At 55.0% G+C, this 9,719-nt stretch overlaps 2 protein-coding genes across 2 annotated transcripts in view; one reads left to right on the top strand and one right to left on the bottom strand.

The window, feature by feature from the left end:
• Positions 1 to 4,920, bottom strand: part of PFKFB2 (6-phosphofructo-2-kinase/fructose-2,6-biphosphatase 2) — a 22,119-nt gene extending 17,199 nt beyond the window's left edge. Inside the window, exons 1-8 of the mRNA XM_057385306.1 lie at positions 4,704 to 4,920; positions 3,893 to 4,018; positions 3,717 to 3,813; positions 3,113 to 3,179; positions 2,907 to 2,981; positions 2,735 to 2,791; positions 929 to 1,053; positions 173 to 380 (exon numbers count right to left, since the gene is read on the bottom strand). Of these exons, the coding sequence (XP_057241289.1) occupies positions 173 to 380; positions 929 to 1,053; positions 2,735 to 2,791; positions 2,907 to 2,981; positions 3,113 to 3,179; positions 3,717 to 3,813; positions 3,893 to 4,018; positions 4,704 to 4,800 (852 nt within the window). The 5' untranslated portion in view covers positions 4,801 to 4,920. The remainder of the gene's footprint in view (positions 1 to 172; positions 381 to 928; positions 1,054 to 2,734; positions 2,792 to 2,906; positions 2,982 to 3,112; positions 3,180 to 3,716; positions 3,814 to 3,892; positions 4,019 to 4,703) is intronic.
• An 888-nt stretch (positions 4,921 to 5,808) lies between these two features.
• On the top strand, positions 5,809 to 9,719 carry YOD1 (YOD1 deubiquitinase). The gene is made up of 2 exons (XM_057385312.1): positions 5,809 to 6,052; positions 6,630 to 9,719. The coding sequence occupies exons 1-2, from the start codon at positions 5,845 to 5,847 to the stop codon at positions 7,334 to 7,336; spliced, it is 915 nt and encodes a 304-aa protein (XP_057241295.1). The 5' UTR covers positions 5,809 to 5,844; the 3' UTR covers positions 7,337 to 9,719.

Raw genomic sequence — 9,719 nt, 5'->3', positions numbered from 1 at the left:
TGTCCTAGAATGATTTTCTCTGCACTCAAGCTGTGTGTGGATGAAATTATTCCAGTGGTACACCCTGACCAGAAAACAAAGCAACGCCTTGACTTTGTCCCATTAAAACGCCGTCACAGAATCTTTGTTTTCCCCCCAATTTTGGTGACATCAGGGGCTGCCAGGCACGTACCTGCTTCCCTCGAGGGGAGAGCCCAGAGTCTCCCCCAATTTTACCCACGAGGTTGAATTCACTCTCKCCGTGTCGGCACAGGTAGATGGTGCGTGGCTGCACGTGGATGTTCATCAGGTAATAAACGATTTTGCTCTGGATGTAATCCTGAACTCTGTTGACCAGGAAGCGCTGGCCCACGTTGATCACTTTAATGAAGGAAAGATCTCTGGAGCCAACAGAAAATAAAAAAAGCAACACATGGGATGGTTTGACAAAGAAAGAATGAGCATGAGGASGCTGCTCCTCCTCTAGGAAAGGCAGCAGCTCTRTCCCTGCTSCYCCTGGGCTCAAAAATCCTTCTGTYCCATCYCTGGACATGYCCAAGGCYAGGYTGGAGCAATCTGGGACARTGGAARKTGTMCCTGYYTGTGGCTTTTAGAGATGGGCTTTAARGTCCCTTCCAACCCAAACTATTCCGTGCTCACACACAGAAAAATCCCCACAAATCAAACCATTCAAGAGCTGTGCAATTATCACCAAAAAAGTGGGAAAAAMAAAAAAAAATCCCSMAAAAAWKGGGGGATCCCATTTGAATCCCCTTGATTCTTTAATATTAAAAWTGTTATTGGAGAKAATTTTTGTTTTTCCCACAGTTTTGGTGTCACTGTCACCTTCACGCAGTCACCCCTGGGGAGAGCAGAGGGGCTGGAGCATCCTGAGCCCCRGGCAGGGAAGCAGCTCATGTGTCCGGGGATTAATCAGGGATTTTCTTACTTGTCATAAGCATCAGGATCCAGGGGCTGGTAGGTGACCTTGTAGCACTCGATCCTCTTCAGGAAATCGTCCATCACATTCTCCCGGTGCCTCTCTGGGTAGTCCGGGCTGGAAACTTTCACCTCCTGCCCAACAGACAGCTTTGTGAGAGTTAAACAAACCTCAGAGGGAACAAAAGCGACGATAAATAACATTATTCCCTCCTTTTTGAAACAAATCCACATTGTTTAACGCTGCCCTGAGGAAAAACCTGCTCCGGAGAGGAAACAAAGGGTGACTCTCAAGGCTTTGGAGTGCTTGGCCCTGACAGACAGAGCTGGCTCCGAGCTCTGCCCTCCCTGCCAGGACAGAGCCTCAAGGTCACACATTCCCCTGCTCTGCTGGATTTCCACATTCTCACATAACGGCATCTCCGGCTTTTAATAAACCTGCAAATCCCACTGCCTGCTGCCCAGGTGAAAGGCGACAGGGAGGCGCTGGCAGAGCTCCCTGTGAGCTCCCTGAGCATTCCACGAGCTCCACACGAGCTCCACATGAGCTCCCTGAGCTCCCTGAGCTCCCTGAGCTCCCTGAGCTCCCCTGAGCACTCCCCGAGCTCCCCACAAGCTCCGCACGAGCTCCACGAGCTCTCCACGATCTCCCAGAGCTCCCTGAGCTCCCTGTGAGCTCCCTGAGCCCCGCAAGATTCCCATGAACTCTCCATGAACTCCCCGAGCTCCACGAGCTCCCCACGAGCTCCCAGAGCTCCCTGAGCTCCCCATGAGCTCCCTGATCTCTCCCCGAGGTCCCAGAGCTCCCCACGAGTTCCCTGAGCTCCCCGAGCTCCCCACGAACTCCCCGAGCTCCCTGATCTCCCCAAGCACCCCACGAGCTCCCTGAGCACCCCGAGCTCCCCACGAGTTCCCCGAGCTTCCTGTGAGCTCCCCGAGCTCCCCACAAACTCCCCAAACTCCCTGAGCTCTCCCTGAGCTCCCTGAGTCCCCCACGAGCTCCCCGTGAGCTCCCCATGAGCTCCCCACAAACTCTCCAAGCTCCCTACGAGCTCCCCGAGCCATGCCCTGGCACTGAGCACCCCACGAGCTCCCAATGAGCTCCCCAAAAACTCTCCGAGCTCCCCGAGCTCCCCATGAGCTCCCCAAGCTCGCCCAGCTCCCCAAGCCGTGCCCTGGCACCAAGCACCCCATGAGCTCCCCACGAGCTCCCCAAAAACTCCCCGAGGTCCCCGAGCTCCCCATGAGCTCCCCATGAGCTCCCTGAGCACCCCAAACTCCCCGAGCTGTGCCCTGGCACCGAGCACCCCATGAGCTCCCCATGAGCTCCCCAAAAACTCCCCGAGGTCCCTGAGCTCTCCCCAAGTTCCCCAAGCTCCCCAAGCTCCCCACGATCTCCCTGAGTTCCCCATGACCTCCCTGAGCTTCCCGAAGTCCCCGAGCTACCCATGAGCTCCCCACAAACTCCCCGAGCTTCCTGAGCTCCCCGAGCTGTGCCCTGGCAGCGAGCACCCCATGAGCTCCCCACGAGCTCCCTGAGCTCCCCAAACTCCCTGAGCCATGCCCTGGCACCGAGCACCCCATGAGCACCCCATGAGCTCCCCATGATCTCCACGAGCTCCCCGAGCCATGCCCTGGCACCCAGCACCCCATGAGCTCCCCATGAGCTCCCTGAGCACCCCAAACTCCCCGAGCCATGCCCTAGCACCGAGCACCCCATGAGCTCCCTGTGAGCTCCCCAAACTCCCTGAGCTGTGCCCTGGCACCAAGCACCCCGTTTCCCACAGCAGCCCGGCCCGGGAAGCGCAGCACGCACCAGGATGTTGGCAGCGATGACCTCCGGATCGTCACAGACAGACTCCACAAAAAACACCTGGGGRCGAGGAGAGGGAGAACATTTGAGAGCCCAAACTGCAGAGCTGCTGCCCCRGGGAGCTGCCACCRYTAATTAAACACACAACCTAATTAAACACACAAAGAAGCGCTACCTTGAAAGCATTTTCCTTAGCAAAACTCAAGATCAGGTCCCGCCGCTCCCGAGTCGTGTTGGTCGCATCAAACACCTGGCAGAAAACGAGGAAAGAGCAAGTTTATCTCAAAATTTTCAAACCAGCCCCAAGTCAGGTCCCCAAAATCCCCCAGGCAGCTTTGAACTGCTCGGATGTAAATTTATTTTTAGCGCAGAGGATCTTACAGCTATTTGGCCACACTCCTCCAGGAGATAAGACTTCACATCTTCCAGAGCCACCAAGGCACAGCGTCTGCGGGACAGAAATAGGGACGGGYACAGCTGATGGAAAACATCACAGAATCCCAGAATCATCAGGGTTGGAAGAAAACTTCAAGTTCTTCGAGTCCAACACCTCAAGCAACCCACGGCCCCCAGCCCCACATCCAATCTGTGGGGTCATGACTGCACCCCCTCCCCAGGCAGACCATTCCAGTGCTTTATCACTCTTTCCATAAAATCCTTTTTTCCCTGATATCCAACCCATATTTCCCTTGGCTGTGTCCTCTCSTTCTGCCTGGAGAAAGAGCCCGAGAGACAAGGCAAAGCTCCTGAACCAACAGGGAGGGATCCCAAAACATCCCTCCCACCCCTGCACTTTTCTAAAAGCCCCAGAGATTTTTAGGGCACCTCTGTCCATAACCCCTCGAGCTCTGTGCCAGCCCCAAACTCCCAACCCATCCCCGTCAGGATCCCTGCACAATCTGAGCTCTTCCCCTCCCGTTTCTGCAGCTTTACTCAGAGTGACCTGAGTGCCACCAGCCCARTCCTGCCCCTGACAGGGACTCACTTGCGGATTTCCATGGCCTCTTTGTTGTCGTGCCTGAAGAAGTCGTAGGATTTGTAGGATTTCACCGCCTCGCGCCGATAAACCCCTAAATTAAACACTTGACACAAAGGAGAGGAGGGGTGAGGCCCCAGAAGGTGGCACAGGGCAGGGATGTCCCCAAACRCTCACACCCTCACCTTTGGTGGGCACCCCGATCCAGTTGAGGTAGCGGGTGAGCTTTTTGGACATGTAGGTCTTGCCCCGCGCGGGCAGCCCAATCATCACGATCAGCGTGGGCGAGTTGGTCATGTAGGAAGCCCATGCTGCAAAGAAAACCAAAAAAACATCCCCAAAACAGCGTCAGCAGCGCTGCAGAGAGCAGAAAGGGAGAGCCACCCCAGCGTCATCCCATCTGCTGGGGGATAAAGCACCTCCGAGCATCCCGAACGGGTTCGCGCTGTGTCCTTGCCGCTAATGAGCTGTTGTGACAATTCTGTGGTCACCCAGGTAATCGCTAATGAGGCGGACCGGGAGCATCGCAGCCTAATGGGGCTTTTAGTGTTAAAAGCATTTACGGCCCGGGCAGGAAGCGTCAAGGGCGAACGAAAGATGTTTTTAACAAAACGGTCACGTTCTCTCAGCAAACAGCCGGGGCGAGCTCCGAAAGCGCCCGCGGAGACGCAGATTTGGGGGAAAAGCAGGGAATGGGGATGGATACGACACCCGGGAGGTTGGGGACGAGGGGGACAGGGTAACCCCGGGAGTTTTGGGGACAGCAGGACGGGCATCCCGCGCGGGATGGATGCGCGTTTTGGGGCACACGCGCGCTTTTCCCCGCGCCGCGCTCAGCTTTATCCCCCCACCGCGATTTCTCCCATTCCTTTAGGGACACAACCGCATCCTCCCCCGCACATCCCCCCGCGCCGGCGTTACTCACAGCACTGCTTCTCGCCGCCGCGATTCCAGCCCCTCCCCCCCCGCACATCCCCCCGCGCCGGCGTTACTCACAGCACTGCTTCTCGCCGGCCCTGCCCCGCGGGGCCCCGGCGCAGCCCCGCGGCGCCGCCGACATGGCTCCGCGCCGCCGCCCCGCGCCTCGCCGCATGCAAATCGCATGCAAATGAACTTGCGGAGCCCGCACACGGCAGAGCGGGGATCGGGAACGGGGCCCCGGGTCACCGCACACGCGGGAAAAGCGGCGCGGAGGGGCGGGAAAAGCGGCGCGCGTCACGCGCGCGGGGGCGCGCGCTGTATGCAAATGAGACCGGGCGGCGGTGGGCGGGGCGAGGAAGGGGGCGGGGGGGACCGGAGCGCGAGCGCTATGCAAATGAGAGGGACTGCGAAGAGTGGGGGAACCCGAGCCGGCGCCTCTATGCTAATTATCTATGCAAATTATCTATGCAAATGAGATGGGAGGTGATCGGCTCACAGCGCCACCTCGCGTTAGGCAAAACAATGGCAAGCGGTGACCGGTAACATGCAAATTAGACGGGCTGCGCCCGGTGATATGCAAATTAAAGGAGCTGTGCCGGCGGTATGCAAATTAAGTGGGCTGTGCCCGGTGATATGCAAATTAAATGGGCTGTGGCCGGTGATATGTAAATTAAGTGGGCTGTGCCCGGTGATATGCAAATTAAATGGGCTGTGGCCGGTGATATGCAAATTAAGTGGGCTGTGCCAAGTGATATGCAAATTAAATAGGTTGTATCCAGTTGCATGCAAATTAAATGGACTGTGCCGGTGATATGCAAATGAAATGGGCTGTGCCTGGTTAATTAAAGAGGCGGTGCCACCGCTTTCATGTAAATTAAATGGGCTGTGTCCGGTGATATGCAAATTAAGTGGGCTGTGCCCGGCGATATGCACATTAAATAGGCTGTGCCGGTTAATGAAATAGGCGGTGCCACCGCTTTCATGCAAATTAAACCCGCGGCGCGCCGTACAAATCAGATGGGTGCGGCGCCCGGCTCTATGCAAATGAAATGGGCGGTGCCGCCTCGCGCTATGCAAATAACCCCTCCGCCGCGCGCGCTGATTGGCCGCCCGCCGGGGCTGGCGCCGCGCGCTCTCGCGAGAGCGTGCCGGGCGCGGCCCCGGGACCGGAACCGGAAGCGGAAGCGGCGGCGGGCGGTGCGGCGGCGGCCCCGAGATGCTGCGGCTGCGCTGCAAGGCCCGGAGCGGCTCGCACGCTCTGCCGGGGCTGTCGCCGCACTCCCGCCTCCGCGACATGCAGGCCGCGCTCGCCGCCCTCACCGGCGTGCCCGCCCCCGCGCAGCGCCTCCTGCACGGCTTCCCGCCGCGCAGCCTCGACCTCAGCGACGGCGAGAGGCGGCTCGGCGAGCTCGGCATCCACTCGGGTGAGCGCTCCCCCGGGGGAGAGGAGGGTGAGGGAAGGGCGGCGCTTTGCGGGCTCGCATACCCCAATTACGTTAATTAAAGAGGCCGCGGCGCGCACACCCCTCTTTAACCGGCGGTCCGGCCGGTTCCTGGTCCCGGGGGAGGTGTCGACGCCCGGCTCGGCAGCGCTTCCTGCTCGCTGGAAGTGTTTTGGCTGCKTCCCGGGGGTCCGGAGGCTGAAGCGCGGGGCTGGAGGGGACGGGGACCGGGCCACGCCAGGTGAGTCCCGCGGGGACCGTTTGGTGCCAGCGGCTGTTGGCCGGGGCTGTTTCCCAGCGGAATACCGAGCTGCGGGAAACGGGCGGAGCTGTCCCAGGCCGGGCTGGACGGGGCTTGGAGCACCCCGGGATTGTGGAAGGTGCTTTGCCCATGGCAGGGGTGGGATTGGGGGATGCTGAAGAGCCTAAATCATTCCATGATGTTTTTCCGTGATCTTTAGCCATGACAGCACAGCCGTGTTGTTGTGTTTTAGGAGCAGCAGCAGCTTTGATTTACCCCTTTACATCYCTCTCACCTTTCCCTCCCTCTGCCTGGCAGGTGACACTCTGATAGTCGAAGAGGACACATCCAAACCCGAGCCTGACTCGCCCGTGATCGCCAAAAAAACCATGTCCCACCCAGTCAGGGAAGCCGTGCCCGTGCTGGCCAGGAGGGTGGTGCCAGCAGACAATTCCTGCCTGTTCACCAGCGTGTCCTACGTGGTGGAGGGCGGCGTCCACGACCCCGGCTGCGCCCCGGAGATGCGCAACCTCATCGCCCAGATCGTGGCCAGCGACCCCGAGTCGTACTGCGAGGCCGTGCTGGGCAAAACCAACAGGGAATACTGTGACTGGATCAGGAGGGAGGAGACGTGGGGAGGAGCCATCGAAGTGTCCATCCTTTCCAAGTTCTACCAGTGCGAGATCTGCGTGGTGGACACGCAGACGGTGCGAATCGACCGCTTCGGAGAGGACGCCGGCTACAGCAAGCGCGTGCTGCTGATTTATGATGGCATCCACTACGACCCTCTGGAGCGCCGTGTGCCCTCCTCAGACATTCCCCCCCAAACCATCTTCTCCACCAGCGATGATGTGGTGCTGGCCCAGGCGTTGGAGCTGGCTGATGAAGCCAGGAGGAAGAGGCAGTTCACYGATGTGAATCATTTCACCCTGCGCTGCATGGTGTGCCAGAAGGGACTGACTGGGCAGATGGAGGCCAGGGAGCACGCCAAGGAGACTGGACACACCAACTTCGGGGAGGTGTGAGCTCCGAAAGAGGAAGGTGCCATCGACTACCTCAGCGGTCCAGAATGAGATTCTGGAGTCCCAGATAAGCTGTTTGTAATCATAAAATTCCGTTCACAGAGCTTGAAAAGCGAATTAACTTCATGGTGGCCAGCGCACAGGTTGGGGGATAAGGGATTGGGAATAGGGATGCTGAGGGATAGCAGTTGGGCAGGTGGAGGATGGTGGCAGCCACACTTTGACTTCAAAACCTTCTGTGTGTGTGTGTGATCTGAGCAGGCAGACACAACCAGGCYCTGTCTCTCTGCACGTTTGCTGGGTAATTCAATCAAAAAGGCTTTGGGAAACACACATATCAGCACGATTTACACTGAGAATTGGGCTCTGCACACCTGAGCCGCTCTCAGAGGGGAAACTGCTTGTGTGGTGCGTGATTTGKAGTGGAAATATCCACTATCAAATAATGGAAAAAGGATCTCTGAGCTGCCMTATACCATGAGGAATAGGCTGTGTAGTTTGTGTGGAGAGAACTTTAGGGAAAGCAATGGCCTCTAAGCTTTAAGGTAGCCTTCTTTAAATTAATGAGTAGATGGATAAGTGTTGAATAAAACTTATTAATCCTCCGTAGGTAGCTTTTAGTTGCTTGAAAAATAAGTCTCAACCCCCTGGTGTTTACACTGCATCAGAGCATAGGCATGTTTCCTGGAATACTTGGGATTCTTCTTCATAATAGCATTGGGAATTCTGGCAAGAGGGAAGGGAGTAGTTAGGGAAGTGACTTAATTTGCATCTGTTAAATACATTTAAGCAGACTTTACTTGAGTAGAGCCAATCACGGCCATGGTGTTACTAAGCTGTTCCAGTTTCCCAAATACTGTAAACGAGCACTTTAAGGTTGAGTTCTCACTTTTTTGCTGGTAAAAAGTTTTTGCCCCTCCGAAGGCCAGAGCCAGAAGGAGAGGCTTGAAATTTCATCTGCTTTTCTGCCTTAATGTGTTTGATTTTTTTGTCACCGGTGACTGTGGAAGTAGCAAGACTTTCATTGTGATAATGAAGGGTGCAGCTGAATATTCAGAACAAAATAAGCTGGGTGAAGTGCCCCACTCCTTGGACTGTTCAGAATCAGGGAAGATGAAATTGGTGTCATGGGATATTTTACCTCACCGTGGGGTTTTGAAGCTGAACAGCAGGTGCTTTTGAGAGCTTTTTAAAGGTGCTGTAAAGGTGCATAATACCGAAGGGGATTTATGGTTTTTTTTTTAATTTGAAATGCCTGCAACACATCCTTGTTTCTTGAATTTTAAAACACCCTTTGCCTGCCATTTCTGTTACTGTTTTGAGTGACCTTCCTTGCACTTTTAGACTGGGRAGTGAGAACGTGCAACTTGGGGCTGAGGCAGAAATAAACCCACTTCCCACATGGAATCTAAAATCCAGTTTAAAGGCCTCTGTTCCCTAAGGTACCTGACCCAACCAGTGCAGCAAAAATCCCACCTTTTGTGCAAAAATCCTGTTTCACGTTCTCAGCAGAAGCTCCCAGTTGCATCTTGAAAYACAGGAGGGTTTTACTGAAGAAGGAACATAATTACATAAGTGCTTTGCTGAATTAAGGCATGAATAATTCACTACAAAGCCTAGAATCACCGAGAGCACTATGGACCAGGTTTGTTTTGAATTCAGTATTAAAATACACATTAGCACTGCTGGGAGGTTCCCATAAAAAGCCACTTTGCTTCCAGTGTTAAACCCCGCTCTGCTTTTAGCCTGTCATTAGGAAAAAGAGATAAAAAACCCCAAACCCAACATTAACGAAGCTGATGCTTCAAAACCTACAGAAAAAACCAGCTGACAGTTCAAAGGAACTTGAAGATGACACTGTGTTATGACTACTTGAGCTGAAATTGTGGCCAGGAATGAGACCAAGAGACTGTTGAGCCCCAGGTGTGTCCTCAGTTTCCCCAGGGGAGCAGGGCCATGCCTGGGACAAAGAGCTGACCCTCACCCTTTGCCATCTGTCACAAGGACACAAWACCTACCTCAGAGAGGTGCACTGAGTGTCTCTGGGTGTCTGAAACACAAGTGGAAAATCCATATTTATTGTCTGCGTTGACTTTGGGGAGCAACACTTAGATTTTAGCTTCATGTCCTGGGTGGATTTTTCAGTGTGTAAAACTTTTTTTTTTTTAATTTTTTTTTTTTTTTTTTTTTGGGGGGTGTTTCTCAGTTGCAGTATTTGAGAATCGAGCTTTATTTAATCCAGAGTGTTGAGCTTTGCTAGATCATGTTTGCATTGGGAATCTGCTGACAGAGAATCAGTTCCATTGGAGGGACGTGTGTCACTATCACTGCTTGGATGTTTTCTTTTGTTGCCTAGAAAATAAAATCTCTTTGGTTAAAAAAAAAA

This window comes from Malurus melanocephalus, unplaced genomic scaffold (genome assembly GCF_030028575.1).
Source record: "Malurus melanocephalus ecotype Western Australia unplaced genomic scaffold, MMel_1.1 scaffold_808, whole genome shotgun sequence".
Lineage (NCBI taxonomy): Eukaryota > Metazoa > Chordata > Aves > Passeriformes > Maluridae > Malurus > Malurus melanocephalus.
The sequence above is the reverse complement of the archived record's forward strand: the minus strand, read 5'-3'. Positions and strand labels throughout refer to the sequence as shown.